Consider the following 16,433-nt stretch of genomic DNA (forward strand, 5'->3'; position numbering starts at 1 on the left):
CTGGGTTCTAGTCCAGCTCTGTGATGGGATCTACTGAGTAAGGCCAGGGCAGCTGGAGCTGGGAGTCAGGACTCCTGGGTTCTAGAGGGGAGTGGGCTCTGGGCGTTAGGGTCGGATGGGGCTTGGAAGTCAGGACTCCTGGGTCCTGTGCCACCAGCTGTGTGACTTGAGCCCTTCTCTCTGCCTCATTTTCCCATCTATGAAGTGACGATAACCAAGGCTGCTGTTCTCGCCCCTGCCCCCCCATTGACCCCCACTTCCTTCATCATGCCTGGCTGGAGCCTCATACCCCAAGATGTCCTGCACGGAGCTGTGCCTGGTACCATCCCTCAGGCCAGGGGCCATTGGTTGAGGCTGGTAGCCAGATAAGAAACTAGATCCTCAGCTGGCATCAGTCTTTCATCTCTGTGGACTCTAAGGGAGTGGTGCCAATTGACACCAGGTGATGCCAGTGGCATGATGTGAATTGGGAATCTGGGCCCAGGCTATCTGAGAAACAGGTCTGACTGCCAGGTAGCTCCAGAGCTGCAAATCCAACCCAACAGCCATGGGGCTGCACACTCAGGGTGAACGGCTCAGTGGTGTTTTCAGCTGGCGCCAGCCAGCCGTGCAGAGAGGGAAAGCGGCTGCTGCCAGTCTGCCAGCTGTGCTGCAAAATCCTGCCAGCGGGGGAGCGGGCCAGCAGCAAGGGCCCTTAAGGGCTTTCAGGCTTTTGCTGCCACAGTCCTGGGCCCTGGCAGCTGTCTGGGACTTGGGCCCTGTGGTCCTGTGTCTCACCAGAAGGGTGCCCCCACTCCCCCGCTTAGGAGTTCAGGCTCCCTGGCTCATTTGGGCCTGGCTGTGACTAACCAGACCCCAGCCAAAAGCGCTAAAGTGAGTTGCTTGCCTCAGAGGCTATGGTGGCCCATCTGCTGGGGCCCAGAAAGAACTGCAGCAAGGGGGCCCCTGAGGCAGCAGAATGGGGGGCAGCGGGTAAGAGTTCAATTGCCACCAGCAGCCCCCCCAGGGCAGACAGGCTCCTGTGTCCCATTCCAGCCCCTGCCAGACAGGCGCCCCCTAGAGGAGAAAGGCCCCGTGCTCTATTCCCCACCCCTCTGAGCCAGCCTTGCTTAGCTGCCCCCCCCTCTGGATGGACCCAGGGTTACTTCTCCCGGACCCTGAGCCCCTAGTTGTCAGGGTTGGGGGGAGGGAATGGAAGCACCCCATGAGCTCCCCCATCCCCTAAAGGGGCGACCAAGCCTCCACCAATGCTGCTCTGCAGCACCACCAAAGCCAGCTGCAAGCGGGGACATGGGCCAGCTCCCCCGTGCGGGAAGGGGGGTGATGGGGGAGGTCATGGGGTGTTTGTTGGGGGGGCTGGAGTGGGAGCTGGAACAGCAGGCTGCGTGTGAACACAAGGAGAACATTAGCGAGGAAGCATCATATCATTAAGCTTTTCCCCTGGACGTTCTGCAGCCGCCCCGCTCCCGGCATCCGTCTCCGATGCTGCTCACTGCTATTTATTTTTTCTCGTGCTGAGAGCAACGTTTTTTCTCTCGAGGGGGGAAAAACAAGAATAAATAGAGGGAAAATAAGACAGAGCGAGGGTGGAGGAGAGGAACCGAACAAGCCGAGCCACCGGCGCCAGGTGATCGGCCATTTCACGGGGGATGCCTGGCCACAGGGGACGCACAGACAGGGAAAAGAATTGGCGGGGGAGGGGGTGCTCTGCTGCGAGGTGAGGGGTCAGCAGGGGGCGCTCCCCTCTCAGTTAGCGCTGACCCAAGGCCCCAGTGCAGCACTAGGGGGCGCTGTGCTGCAGGGAGCAGGGTGTGGGCTCAGCAGGGGGCCAGCAGGGGGCACTCCCCTCTCAGTCAGCGCTGACCCCAATGCCCCAGTGCAGCACTAGGGGGCGCTATGCTGCAGGGAGCAGGGTGTGGGCTCAGCAGGGGGCCCTCTCCCCTCTCAGTCAGCGCTGACCCCAATGCCCCAGTGCAGCACTAGGGGGCGCTGTGCTGCAGGGAGCAGGATGTGGGCTCAGCAGGGGGCCCTCTCCCCTCTCAGTCAGCGCTGACCCCAATGCCCCAGTGCAGCACTAGGGGGCGCTATGCTGCAGGGAGCAGGGTGTGGGCTCAGCAGGGGGCCCTCTCCCCTCTCCCTCAGCGCTGACCCCCATGGCCTAACATGGAGTAGCAGGGCTGCCTTTTATATGCATCATAAAACAGACATCCTGCCCCCAGAAATGGGGCGGTCGGGGGGAGGGGGTAACAGGGTCCTTGCTAGAACGGGGCCAAAAGTTTGCAACAAATAATGTACTGGAGGAATTTCCCTTCTCTTTCTGTTTGCAACTTTCATAGATTCCTAGATTTTCAGGCCCTCCAGGCTGACCCACTGTATAGCAGACGCCAGGGAATCCGCCCGGCTACTCCTGCCTCCAGCCCATAGCTGATGGTTGAGCTCGAGCACGGAAAGCCAACCAGGATTCCAACCCATCATCCGAATAATTCTCCCTGTCACGTGTTCCCAAACTGAGAGCTATAAATAACACACCAGGACCTCGAGGCCCGAGCTGAAATCAGGGCTTCCTTGTCCCCAGTGCTGTACAGAAAGCCCCAGATGAGGGCCCCATTGTGTCAGGTGCTGCACAGACCCCCAACCGAGATCAGAGCCGCATTGTCTGCAGAAAAACACACTGAGAGACGGCCTCTGCCCCCAAAGAGCTTACAATCTACTGTTTGGGAGGGGAAACTGAGGCACAGAGAAAGGCGGCGGCTTGCCCAGAGTAGGCCCAGACAGAACCCCAATGTCCTGACTCCTACCCTAGATGCTACCCACTGGACCACATCAGTCCTGGCTAGGGCTTGGTCCAGAACAACTCCATTCAGCCATTTGGACAGGATTCAGGCTCCTCCTTCACTGTGAGGGTGTGTGTGGGGGGAGCTCTGCTAATTCCCAGGCTTGTGTGAGTAGCTAGGCACTAAAAATCAAGCCCAGAATTCCATCAGTATCTGTGGGCATTTTAAAGGGCCGGGGCCCCTCCCTGCTCACACTGCCCGTCACTAACATATCATCTGTCAGAAGCTGTAATTATTTTTCCTCCTCCAAATGGAGCTATTCCTCCCCTCCCTTTGCCTGTTTCCAAGAGCCCTGGCTGCTGCGCTTCCCCAAGAGTCGCCCTCGGAGCAATGTATGGCACTTTAAAGCAAATTCGAGAACTAAAAGTGGTATCAAAGAGCCCAGTGTGGCAGGCCAGGCATCAGTGAATGGAGAGTCAGGGCTTCTGGGGTGCAGATCGGGCAGGGTGGGGAGAGAGGGCCGCGGAACAGGCCAGCATGGTGAGAACAGGACAAAATAGAGTCCAAGCTTCCAAGGGACCGGTGGAATCATCTGGTCTGACCTCCTAGAGAACACAGGCCGTAGGACTTCCCCCGAACGATTCCTGGAGCAGATCTCTTAGAACAGCATCCAATCTGGACTGAACAATCAAGGTGGGAACAGTTTGTAGGGCAGAGATAGGAAAGGGCGATGGGAGTCACAGAAACAGACCTGGATGGCATTCTGGAGCCACGAGCCCATTTACGGTGGTGGTCTAGAGCAGGGATGGGCAAATTATTGCCCGGTGGCTGTATCCAGCCCTCCAGACATTTTAATCTGGCCCTTGAGCTCCCACCGGGCAGCGGGGTCCAGGGCTTGCCCCGCTCCACGCAGCTCCCGGAAGCAGCAGCATGTCCCCCCTCTGGTTCCTACACATGGGGCCGCCAGGAGGCTCCACAAACTGCCCCCGCACCAACCGCCACCACCACAGCTCCCATTGGCCAGGAACCATGGAGCTGGAGGGGGCTGGAGGGGCGACATTCTGCTGCTTCTGGGAGTTGCTTGAGGTAAGCACTGCCCAGAGCCTGCACACACACCCTCCCGCCCCACACCCCTGTCTCAGCCCTGACCCCCCCTCCCGCCCTCCAAACCCCTCAGTCCCAGCCCGGAGCACCCTCCTGCACCCCCAACCCCTCATCCCCAGCCCCACCTCAGAGCCTGCACCCCCAGCTGGAGCCCTCACCCCCTTCCGCACCCCAACCCCCAATTTCATGAGCATTCATGGCCCGCCATACATTTTCCATACCCAGATGTGGCCCTCAGGCCAAAAAGTTTGCCCACTCCTGGTCTAGAGCCACGAGGCGCAATGCTTCTGTGTTCTAGAGCAATGGGCCCAGATACTGCAGAGGTACTGCACAGATACTGCGAGACTCTGTGCTCGTAGAGGAGAAGAAACTGTTCTCCCGAGCATCTTTGCAAGCAGCCTTGGACGCGGCGGATGCGGCCTCCCGCACTTTGGCCACAGGGGTGGTTATGAGGAGAGGGTCCTGGCTACAGGTCTCTGGTCTTCCCCACGAGGTCCAGCAGACCATTCAAGACCTTCCCTTTGAGGGTGTAGTTCTCTTCTCCGAGAAGACGGATAAGAGACTTCATAGCTTGAAGGACTCGAGGGCTACCCTTCGTTCGCTGGGGCTTCACACGCCTGCTACCCAGCACAGACATTTTAGGCCTCAACCTGCCCCTTGTCCTTACCAACCCCAAAACCGCCAGGAAGCTCCGCCTAGGCGGAACAGGAGCACTCGGAGGAGGCAACGCCCTCCCTCTGGACAAAGCTCGGGCCAGCCTAGGGCCCCACAGGGCTCTAGACCACCCTTTTGAGGGTACGGTCGAGGACGGTTTGCCAGTACAACCTTTGGATCTTTCCATCTTACTTTCTCATCCCGTCTATCCCCTTTCTACCATGCCTGGTCTCAAATTACTTCAGACCGATGGTTGCTCCACATGGTAGAGGGGATATTCCATACAATTCTGTACCCTCCCACCCCCCCAACCCCCTTCCTCATCCCTCTTTAGGGACCCCCTCACGAGCAACTTCTAATTCAAGAGGTGCAGTCCCTCCTCTCGGTAGGGGCAGTGGAGGAGGTTCCTCAGGAGCTAAGGGGCAAGGGTTTCTACTCCCGGTATTTCCTCATACCAAAGGCCAAGGGGGGCCTCAGACCTATGCTGGACCTGCGACAGCTCAACAAGTACGTAAAGAAACTCAAGTTTCGCATGGTCTCGCTAACCTCCATTATCCCCTCACTGGATCCAGGAGACTGGTACGCCGCCCTCAACGTGAAGGACGCATATTTTCATATCGCAATAGTCCCACATCACAGATGCTACCTCAGGTTCATGGTGAACAGAGGCCACTACCAGTTTGCCGTCCTCCCATTCAGGCTGTCGACTGCCCCCCGAATATTCACAAAATGTATGGCAGTTGTCGCGGCGTTCCTGCGCAAGCGCCAGATACAGGTTTTTCCATACCTTGATGACTGGCTGATCAAAAGTTGCTTGAGGGCCCAGGTGGAGGCTCAGGTCGAGTTAGTAAGGAGGACCTTTCTCGACTTAGGTCTCCTCCTGAACGAGTCGAAATCCATTCTGTCCCCGGTGCAGAGGATAGAGTTCTGGACTCTATCCAAGCTAGGGCGTACCTCCTGGAGGCCAGGTTTCGCTCACTTCAGGACATCATACAGAGCCTCAGACGGTTCCCCACAACGTCGGCAAGAAACTGTCTAAAGCTGCTGGGATACATGGCCTCCTGCACATACGTGGTGCAGCATGCCAGGCTCAGGCTGCACCCACTCCAGTCTTGGCTGGTGTCGGTGCACCGGCCAGCCAGAGATGCGTTGGACAGGGTTGTAACCCTGCCCCGCCTGGTACTGGACTCCCTCCTATGGTGGTTCAACCCTCGAATGGTTTGCGCAGGGGTGCCTTTTGCCAGCCCTCAGTCCTCGCTCACCTTGGTGTCGGATGCCTCGGATCTGGGTTGGGGGGCTCACCTATGGGACCTCAAGACCCAAGGCCTCTGGTCTCCGCTGGACCTTGCTCTTCACATCAGTGTCAAAGAGCGGAGGGCAGTGCGTCTGGCCTGCTACGCTTTCAAAATGCACATAATGGGCAGATGTGTTTCAATCCTCACGGACAACACCTCAGCGATGTTTTATATCAACAAACAGGAGGGTGCACACTCTTCTCCCCTGTGCTGAGAAGCCCTTGTGCTGTGGGACTTCTGCATAGAGCACTCGATCTACCCGCAGGCCTAATACCTCCCAGGGGTGGGAAACACACTGGCGGACAGCCTCAGCCGGACCTTCAACAGCCACGAGTGGTCCCTTCGGCCAGACGTGGTGAGCTCAATCTTCCGGTTCTGGGGCTCTCCCCAGATAGACCTGTTCGCTCGAAATGTCAGCCATTCTGTTCTCTCGGGAACCACAGCTCGTGGTCCATTGGGGATGCCTTCCTCCTCTCGTGGGAGGGCTGCCTGCTGTACGCTTTCCCAGCCATCCCCCTAGTCCACAGGGTGCTCCTCAAGATCCGCAGGGACCGGGCCCGCGTCATACTAATAGCACCGGCGTGGCCGCATCAGCGGTGGTTCACCTCGTTCCTGAAAGTGTCCATAGCAGCCCCTCTCACCTCACTGCTGGTTCCCAACCTGATCACGCAGGACCAGGGCCGACTCTGGCACCCGAATCTGGAGTTGCTCCACCTTACGGCCTGGATGCTCCATGGCTAGGTGCCACAGAGCTGTCCTGTTTGAACCAGGACAGACAAGTCCTCCTGGGTAGTAGAAAGCCTTCCACCAGGGCTACTTACCTGGCCAAGTGCAAAAGGTTCTCCATCTGGGCGGAGCAACGTAGTCAGCCGCCACTCCTCACCTGCATACCACTTATACTGGACTACCTCCTTTACCTAAAGCACCAAGACTTGTCCCAGTCATCAATAAGGGTCCACTTGGCCGCTATCTCCGCCTTCCATCCGGCTTCAGACGGTCTCTCGGTCTTTGCAAACCCTATAGTCAGTCGTTTTCTCAAGGGTTTGGATAGGCTCTTCCCACACATGCGTCAGCCTGTCCTTGCCTGGGACCTCCATTCAGTCCTCTCCAGGCTTACAGGCCTGCCATTTGAACCTCTGGCCACCTGCTCCCTGTTATATCTCTCATTCAAGCTCATGTTCCTCGTGGCAATTACCTCAGCTCAACGGGTTTCGGAGCTCAGAACCTCAACCACAACCTCACAACTGAGCTCCCTTACACAGTTTTTCTTAAGGATAAGGTCCAGCTCAGGCCTCATCCAGCTTTGCTCCCGAAGGTTGTCTCCCATTTTCACATGACCCAGGACATCTTCTTCCCAGTGTTTTATCCCAAGCCACGCTCCTCCGATAGGGAGCGCAGGCTGTACTCACTGGACGTGCGTAGGGCTTTAGCTTTCTACATAGAGAGCTAAGTCATTCCGGAAGTCCGTCCAACCCTTTGTAGCTGTGGCGGACAGAATGAAGGGCCTCCTGGTATCCTCTCAACACATATTGTCATGGATAACGTCCTGCATTAGGGAGTGCTATACCCTGGCAAAGGAGCCCACTCTGCAGATAACCGCTCACTCTACAGGGCTCAGGCCTCCTCTGTGGCATTCCTGGCACAAGTCCCTATTCAGGAAATTTGCAGGGCTGCTACGTGGTCCTCGATACATACATTTACATTGCACTATGCAATTACACAACAGTCCAGGGACAATGCAGCTTATGGGAGAGCCATGCTATTTTCTGTGGATAACTCCGACCCCACCTCCTGAGCTCTAGCTTGTGAATCACCTTCTTGGAATGAACATGAACAATCACTCGAAGAAGAAAAAAGGTTACTCACTTTCTCGTAACTGTTGTTCTTCGAGATGTGTTGTTCATGTCCATTCCAATACCCACCCTTCTACCCCTCTGTCAGAATAGTCAGCAACAAGGAACTGAGGGCCTGGGGGGTTGGCGGGGCCCGATATTGGGAGCCATGAAGGCGCCACCCCAGGGGGCACCCAGGCCGACCCTACGGGTGCTGCTAGGGGGAAAATCTTCCTGCTGGCACGCACGTGGCGTGCACACACCTGCTTGGAATGGACATGAACAACACATCTCGAAGAACAACAGTTACAAGAAACCGAGCAACCGTTTTTTCTCGTAACGGGCCCCCATGTGCCCTGGCATTCTAGAGGCAGGGCTACAAACAATGTGGGGTTCTAGAGCCGCAACCCAAAAGCTCCGCTGTGTTCTGGAGGGCTGGTCCAAACCCAGCAATATTCTAGAGTCACGGCCTAAGGCATGGAGGCATTCCAGAATAATCATCCCAAGTGCTGTGACATTCTAGAGTCGTGTCCAGAAACACAGGGCTGGCCCAGAGCAGTCGCACCAAGCACTACGGAATTCTAGATACAATACTGTGGTGGGTCTGGAGGCCTGGTCCAAATGCTGTGGGATTCTAGAGTCGCAGCCCACAGTAACGTGGCTTTCTAGAGCAATGACGCAAAATGACATGCTCTTTCTGGACACTGGTATTCTTGAGTATTTGCCCCCACATCCTGCAGCGTTCTAGATTAGCTGCCTGAAACACTTCAGCCCACGTAGGCTGCCTGGCCTGATTGTCTCGTCGGAGCTCTGTATTGATTTAGCTGGAATACAGGGGCCCAAAGGTGTTAACAGAACCCAGTCCCTCTCCCACATTAAACAAGGTTCGGGCGCTGGTATCCAGAGACCTCATCCTGCTCAGTCCCTTGGCAAACACCCCACTAAAAATCCTTCAAACCTCTTTGTAAAGATAAAGAAGAGAAGGGAAACCAGCGACTGCGTTTGCGATGTGAAGTATTAAGCTGGGTTTTTGTTTCCACACGAGCTCTGGGTCCCTTTCCCTGGCGGTAGAGAGACGGTTTAGATGGAAAGCTCCTTGTCTGACAGTTTCTGAAATGGTAATAACTGGTCTATGGAGCGGCAGCTCTGGCAAAAAGTCACTCTAGTTTCTAGGATCATCCGAGCCTTTCGTTAAGGATTGATGTGTGGGGGAAGCTTCTTTCCTAGTGAAGTGTGTTCTGGGCACATGAGGGGGACATGTGGGGAGGCCTTGGAGCCCTCGCGGGGAGTTGGTCTGCAAGCCTTGCAGGGTTTGATGCATGTTGGAGGAGGCTGGAGAGGTCTGCGCTGCCTGCATTGTCCCTGTTCTGGGGTTAAATGGGGACCTTCCGCGGCTCTCGATGGGGCGTCTGTATGTAATGGAGAACCGGCGGGCTCGCTGCTCAGCTGTCTGCTGGTGGGAAGGGCAGGGTGATCTGGCTCAGACCCGTCGAGGGGATGTCTCTGCGACAGCGTTCATTTGGCCGAGCTTGAGTGCGAGCAGCCCTGCTGCAGTCGAACACGTGAGCCTCTGCATCCCCGCTCGTGTGCGTGGCTAGGACTCCTGGGAGCACCTCCCGTGGCTCTTAGAGCTGCAGTAAACTGAGCCACTGGATGGATTTTCCCAGTGACTTGTGGGAGAGCTCGTCCCTCCTCTCTGGCCACCTGGAGGGGACGGGGGAATAGAGGGAAGCCACTGGAGGACTAGTGGCACTCGAGGGAGGTTGGCTTGTGTCCATAGACGGCGAGTTATACGGGCTCATGGTGCCGGGGCTCCAGCAATCTTCAGGGCCCGGCTCCACCAATGTCTGGGGCCGTGTGTCTCCCCCGGCCCCCACTTGCTGCCCCTGTGCACCTCCTCAGTCCCAGGAGCAGAGCTTCCCTGTCTCTCCCCTGCAGCTCCATGCTGCCTCCCAGCATCACTGCAGCCGCAGGGTCCTAGTGCTCCCGCAGCCACTACTGCCAGGGCAGACTGACCCTGAGCCTGCCCTTCCCCCTCAGACCCTTTCATTTTCCAATGGGACCCTCCACCAGCACAGGGTAGCCCCCACTAGCAGACAAGTGGCAGCCCCACCCCCCACCCCCAGTGAGGGGCAGCAGCAGGGGAGGAGGTGCACGTGTGACAGCAGCCCCCCCGGCACACACCGCAGGGGAGGCGAGGGGGCTTCCTGTACCTGAGAGGGGCCCTAGGAGCACATGCAGTGGCCATGGTGCGAGGTGAGTGTGGTGCAGGGAGGAAGTGGGGGGGAGCTCACTGCGGGAAGAGGGCTGGGGGGAATCCTCCTCTCTGGCCCTTGCTCCAGGGCAGCCTGTCTGCACCCCAAACTCCTCATCCCCAGCTCTGCTCCACCCCAGAGCCCTCACCCCCTGCACCCCAACCCTCTGCCCTAGCCCTGAGCCCCCTCCCACACCCAAACCCCTCATCACCAGCCCCACCCCGAGCCCTCACATTTTTACATTATTTTTAAAAATATACAGTAATTCCTTGCTTAACGTTGTAGTTCTGTTCCTGAAAAATGCTACTGTAAGTGAAATGATGTTAAGCGAATCCAATTTCCCCATAAGAATTAATGTAAATAGGGGGGTTAGGTTCCAAGGAATTTTTTTTTGCCAGACAAAAGACTATATTTTATAGTATACGTTTTAAACAAACAATGTAGTACTGTACACAGCAGTGACGATTGTGACGCTTGGTTGAGATGGTGGAGTCAGAGGGTGGGATATTTCCCAAGGAATGCCTTGCTGCTAAATGATGAACTCGCACCCGGCTGAGCCCTCAAGGGTTAACACATTGTTAATGCAGCCACACCTTATAGGGCAGCACAAATGGAGAAGACAGCATGGCAGAGAGAAAGACACAGACACACCCCCTGTGTGTGAGTGTGAGAGAGACTTTGAGACAGCAGCTGCTGCCAGCAAGCGCCCTCCACTCTGAGCCCTGTTGTGTCCCCCCCATCTCTGTGGAGATGGGGGGCAGGAACGGGGGAGGGGGACAGCCTGACAACAGCACCCCTCTGCCCTCCCCTGCACCTAGGGTGACCAGACAGCAAGTGTGAAAAATCAGGACAGGGGGTGGGGGGTAATAGGAACCTATATATGAAAAAGAGCCCAAAATTGGGACATCTGGTCACCCTACCTGCATAGCGAGCAGGAGGCTCCCGGAGCAGCTCCAAGGCAGAGGGCAGGAGCAGCACAGGGCCGTGTGGGGAGGGACACCTGAACTGCAGGCAATTTACAGCCTGCCGGGCAGCAGCCGCACAGGGAACTTAGGGGAGCTGATGCGGGGGCTGTCGGCCCACCCTGGTGCCCACCAGCTCGCTCCAATGGGCTGCTCTTTCTACAAGCAGCGGACAAAGCAGGTGGCTGCCAAACAACGCTATAAGGGAGCATTGGGCAACTTTAAACGAGCATGTTCTCTAACACACGGGCACAGCATATGAGGACAAGATGTGCCCGTGTATTCCAGCAGCAGTCAGATGGCGTGAGCAAGCTGCTGGGAGAAGCCCATGGCAACGTGAGAGCCTGCATGTATCAGTGTTAGAGCAGGGAAATTCCTACCTCAGGGGTCCAGGAGTCAAGTTAGCCATCAGCTTTACCCAGAAGAGCCACAGGGGTGTGAATTCATTAATTCATTTCCTATAGTACTATATAGTCATATTTAAACAGTATGGCAGGAAATATCTAGTGCCTATATTATTCTCACTGCAAAATGACGGTGCAAGTATTAATTTATCAGCTACAATTGGCTACCATAGCATAAGCATCCTGACTGGTTAATAATTAAATCAGTGTTTTAATAATGTGCTGCAAAGGGCCACAGGAGACACGATAAAGAGTCACTGGCAGCCTGCAAGCCTGAGTGAGTCTTACTGGTCTAACGTAATTCTTCAGCCTCAAGGGAGTTCACTGAACAAACTTCATCATCCCCCCACCCCCCGCCTCCCGCCCCAAAAAAGCCTGGAAATTCAACCCCAAGAGATTCCTTTGATGAAGATGGTGGGATGTTATAAGGTGCAGATACCCCAGCTCAGGGAGCTCCATCCCCGCAGGCTCAGACCTGGCTAGCAGCCTGCAGGAGGTGAGGAACTCATGCCGGGACCCATTACAGAGGGCAGCACTCATGTCACCCCTTGGTTCGTCCTTCAGGAGCCAGGTCACTGTGGTTGCAGCAATGAAAGGGAACAGTGACTTCTCCTCTTTCACCTGTCAGTACCCTCCCTGGTGACAGTCACTACAGCATTCGTCCGCAAGCGCCTTAGACACCTCCTAGCCCATACGAAAGGCAGGTCAGTCTCCTTTCATAGAATATCAGGGTTGGAAGGGACCTCAGGAGGTCATCCAGTCCAACCCCCCACTCAAAGCAGGACCAATCCCCAATTTTTGCCCCAGATGGCCCCCTCAAGGATTGAACTCACAACCCTGGGTTTAGCAGGCCAATGCTCAAACCACTGAGCTATCCCTCCCCCTTCCTTTGCCCCACCCCTTTCATCAGACACACCACCTGTACAGATAGGGAAACTAAGGCACAGATTAAGATCTGGTTTCTAAAGAATGGTTTCTATCTTTGGGTGCTCAATGGGCATCACCTGAAGACCAGGCCCCAGCCATCTCAAATCAGGTACTCAGACAGTGGAAATAACTCAGCATGAGGCCAACAGTCCTGCCTGTGGACATACAGTCAGTGAGATGAGCTGGATTAGAACTCAACACCACCAGAGCAGCACCCTGCCCCCAGAGGCAGGCAACGCCAGACTCATGTCAGCTCCCCCAAAAATGCTACAACAGTTCCACTAATGCCAAAGCGGCTCCATAACTCTCCAAGCTCCCCACTAAGGGAGGCTCGGACAAGTGCAGACAGAGCAGTTCGGTGCCCAGCGCCAACCAAGCCTCAAAACCTACCACCCCCAGCTGCACACAGGTCTTGCAAGTGTAACAGTTTTGCAATCCAGCCTTTCCCCACATGGCTACTGTGCAAGGCACGAGGGCTACTGCGCACAGCACCACGTGCATGGAGCAGGCGATGGCATGCTGAGGTGTAAGGCCGTTTCTGCCTTCCAGTGGCTTGGGACAGTTTGGGACCATCCCTGTTCTGAGCAGCCAGTTGTCCCCTTGGGGTGGGAAGGGAAATAGATAATGGAGCAAGATCCCCCCACCCCACCTCCAATCTTGAGTCAGGGGCTTTGGCCCTCTACCTACCCCTTCCTCACTCTTCACTTTGGTGAGCTAACACAGGCCACTTTCCCAACGCCTGTCCCATAGCCCTGAAGCCACCTATAGATCCCTAGAGACCCCCGGGACAAAAGCACAGGGGCACCTTATTGTGTTTTTCTGGGCAGAGGGCTCAGGAAAGCAGCAGGGGCCGCATGCTGCGTTCGCTGCAAGGAGGGGCAGGTGGGCTGCCTGGCATAATTAACAAGCGGGGCGGCACTGGCTCCATCAATAGGTCCCAACCAAATTTATGGCCCATTTTGGTCAATTTCACACTCCTGGGATTTTTAAAAATTGCAAATGTCATGATTTCAGCTATTTAAGTCTAAAATGTCATGGTGTGGTAATTGTAGGGGTCCTGACCCAACACGGAGTTGGGGGAGGGGGCAGTCATAAGGTTGTTGTAGGGGTGGTTGCGGTACGGCTTCTTCAGAGCCGGGCAGTAGCACAGAAGTAAGGCTGGCACAGTATGGTATTGCCACCCTTACTCCTGCGCTGCTGTGGGCAGAGTGCTGCCTTCAGAGCTGGGTGCCCGGCCACCAGCCACCGCTCTCCAGCTACCCAGCTCTGAAGGCAGCACAGAAGTAAGGGTGGGCAATACCACAAACCCCTAAAGTTACCTTGTGACCCCCTGCAGCCCCCTTTTGGGCCAGGGCCCCCAACTGGAGAAACGCTGGTCTCCCCCGTCAAGTCTGTAGAGTAGAGGGTAAAAGCACGCACAAGACCCGATTTCACAGTCGGGGACACATTTTTCCATGGCCACGAATTTGGTAGGCCCCCCCACACATCAAGCCTCAGGAGACATAACCCAGTTCGGCTAGAGACTCAGGCCCAGGGGGACCCACGATTGCACAGGGGGAAGTGAAAACAGCAGCTCCTGCCACCCCTAACCCGGGCTAAGCAGCCAGCCCACCCACCTCCGCGCCTGGGGCTGCAGGCACGGACTCACCCCACGGATATCCCAGTACCCGAAAACCACCGGCAGGCTGCGCTGCGCTGCTTTCCTGCTGCTTTCAGCGACTGCTCCCGCGACCGCACCTGGCGGGGAGCCGGGGACTGGCGCGCGGCGGGGGGTTTATAACCTTGGCACAGCTGACGAGCAAAACCGAATTGGGCCGGGGGGGGTGTTAAAGAGGCTGCGCCTCCCAAAACCCATAGACACGCCCCCACAGTTGTTTTATTTGAATGGGCGATTCCGGGGGCTGGGAAGCAGGTTCTGGCTGTTTGGCTCTAGGCAAGGCCCCGATCCCCGCGCCACAGACTCGCAGTGGGGGGCGAAGCCCCGGCCCTGCGGGGCCGCCCCCGCTGAGCGCAGGGCAGAAGTTTGCACGGTGGACCCTGCAGCGCCGGGCACATGCCCCCCTGAGAAGCGACTAGCAGCGGAGCAGCCCGGCCCCACTTGGGGGTGTTGGCGCTGTGGGGGAGGGGGAAGGAAGGTGCCCAGGTAAAGCAGTTTCGCATGCGAGGTGCTATACACACGGGCCGGGGCCCGGATTTGTTCTACCCTGGGTTTTGTTTTAAACCCGACAGTGCCTCTTTAAATGAACCAATGCCCAGCGGACTCCGGGGTGGACCCTGTGCAGAAAGGGAGGAGGAGGGACCCACTGGAAAATGGCTAGAGCCGCTCACAGAGGAGATGTTGGTCTAAGAGGTGCTGTACAAACGTGGTGGAAGACAAAGAGCTTAAATCTAATGTCCTGGTATTTATATCATACTCATCACTGGGTTATCAAAGTGCCTTAAAGAATTAATTCCCCTTCACTCACCCTGGTGTAAACCAGGAGTAACTCCACTGGCCCTGATTCCCCCCTCATTCACCCTGGTGTAAATCAGGAGTAACTCCACTGGCCCTGATTCCCCCCACACTCACCCTGGTGTAAATCAGGAGTAACTCCACTGGCCCTGATCCCCCCTGCACTCACCCAGGGGTAACTCCAGTATAATCAGTGAAGCTCCCTGTTGAGGTTTTTCAAACACCAAACCAAATAGCCCCCTCAGCCCGTTTCCGATACTGAATCTACCCAGAAACAGACTGGCAGAGAGAGCGAGAGAGAAAGCAATACTGTTACTGAGATACCTTCCACCCGAGCCCCTGGCCTACCATGTCTGCCAGCAAGGGCTCCGGGTGCTGGACATAACAAAGAGGGAGCAGAGTCAGAAGAAACCCCAATAAAAATACTCATGGAGAACAGGTGTCCCTCAAACCAGGCACCAGGAGAAGGAACAGCCTGGGGACTAGCTGAGAGAGCCATGGAGGGAGATGGAGCTGATTTCCCTCCCCTCGGACCCCTCGCTTTCCACTCCCTCGCACCCATTCCACTAACCTTGCTCCCCTTCCCCTCCCAGGAATCTCCCCCTGCCCTCTGTGTCTCGGGACTGCTGCATTTCAGTCCTTCCCCGCCACATCTCTCCATCAAAAGGGAGCGTTACTTCCTGTAACCCCGGCTTCTGGAGATGCTGGGCCTGGCTCTGTGCTGAACCTCAGCATGGCTCCCCAGTTCCTGGAGGGATTTCCGAAGGGCTCCAGGCCCCTCTCCTCTGCTGCCACATACCTCTTAAGGGATTAACATGCCTCATTCGCCTTGCTGAGAGCCGCCTGCTAAATGCACCTTCCTTTGCGGCGCCCTGAGCTGGCCAGGCTTCTAAGGCCGCAGAGCCGCCTGGCTTAGCAGGGAGCAGAGCAGCGGTGTGGAAGAAAGGGGGGAACAGTCAGTGATTAACTCCTTGGCTTCAGCCCACTGTCAGATCCATCTGATGATCCATTGCTCTCACACCAGCGCAGGAACTGCAGGACCAGCACTGAAGGAGTTGAAGTGCCTGGCTGCTCATCCTGGCTTTGGTCCCAATGAAGGCAGTGATCCAGCTCTCGTTTGCTCTAACGGGACGAAGCATTGATCCATGCTCAGTGCTTTGCTCATGACTCTGGAGGATGTCGTGTCAGCAGGAAGGAGGGGTGGACCCCCAGCAAGGGCTATCCCACCCGCAGATCCAGATGCCCTCTGAGAGTATGTGCGGCACATTTGCTAGCCAGACCCCCCATGCTCTGCAGCAGTTGCTCTCCAAGCTGCCCCCTTCCCCAGCCAACAGGAGCTGGGCTAAGCTCCTCTCAGGTGTAAGCAGCTCTGGGCATGCTGGAAAACGGTACAAATGACCATGGGCCTTCGGAGCCACAGCACTGAGTCTGCTGCCATTATGGGTTCAGTGCAGGCGCAGTACATTACAGAGGAGACACACACACTGCGCTCGCTCTCTCTGTCTCAGATCTGGGGTTTGTCGTTCCTCAGTTAGAAGGAAGCATATGTGTGTTTTTTGTGGGTGAAAGGCAGCTTCAGACTTTAGGGGCAAAAACCATGGTGCTGGGAGAATGCAGGGACAAAGCAGAGCTGGAACAGGGATAGGGGGTGGGAGTGAAGTCCTCTGGGTTGAGAACGTGGGACAGGGGAGTCGTTTCTGGCTGTCTGCAGACTCAGGCAGATATCACTGCACTGGTTACACTTGGGGCCCATGTGGAAGGTTCATGAAGCCAT

General features: G+C 56.4%; 2 protein-coding genes across 3 annotated transcripts in view; both read right to left on the reverse strand.

The window, feature by feature from the left end:
- The window catches only part of LOC125627833 (uncharacterized), a 45,947-nt gene extending 30,216 nt beyond the window's left edge, over positions 1 to 15,731 (reverse strand). Inside the window, exon 1 of the mRNA XM_048832386.2 lies at positions 15,459 to 15,731. Within this exon, the coding sequence (XP_048688343.2) occupies positions 15,459 to 15,483 (25 nt within the window). The 5' untranslated portion in view covers positions 15,484 to 15,731. The remainder of the gene's footprint in view (positions 1 to 15,458) is intronic.
- The window catches only part of LOC125627831 (cAMP-dependent protein kinase catalytic subunit alpha-like), a 132,150-nt gene that overhangs the window by 99,368 nt on the left and 16,349 nt on the right, over positions 1 to 16,433 (reverse strand). The gene's annotated exons all lie outside the window — the stretch shown is intronic.

Source organism: Caretta caretta, chromosome 20 (genome assembly GCF_965140235.1).
Source record: "Caretta caretta isolate rCarCar2 chromosome 20, rCarCar1.hap1, whole genome shotgun sequence".
NCBI lineage: Eukaryota > Metazoa > Chordata > Testudines > Cheloniidae > Caretta > Caretta caretta.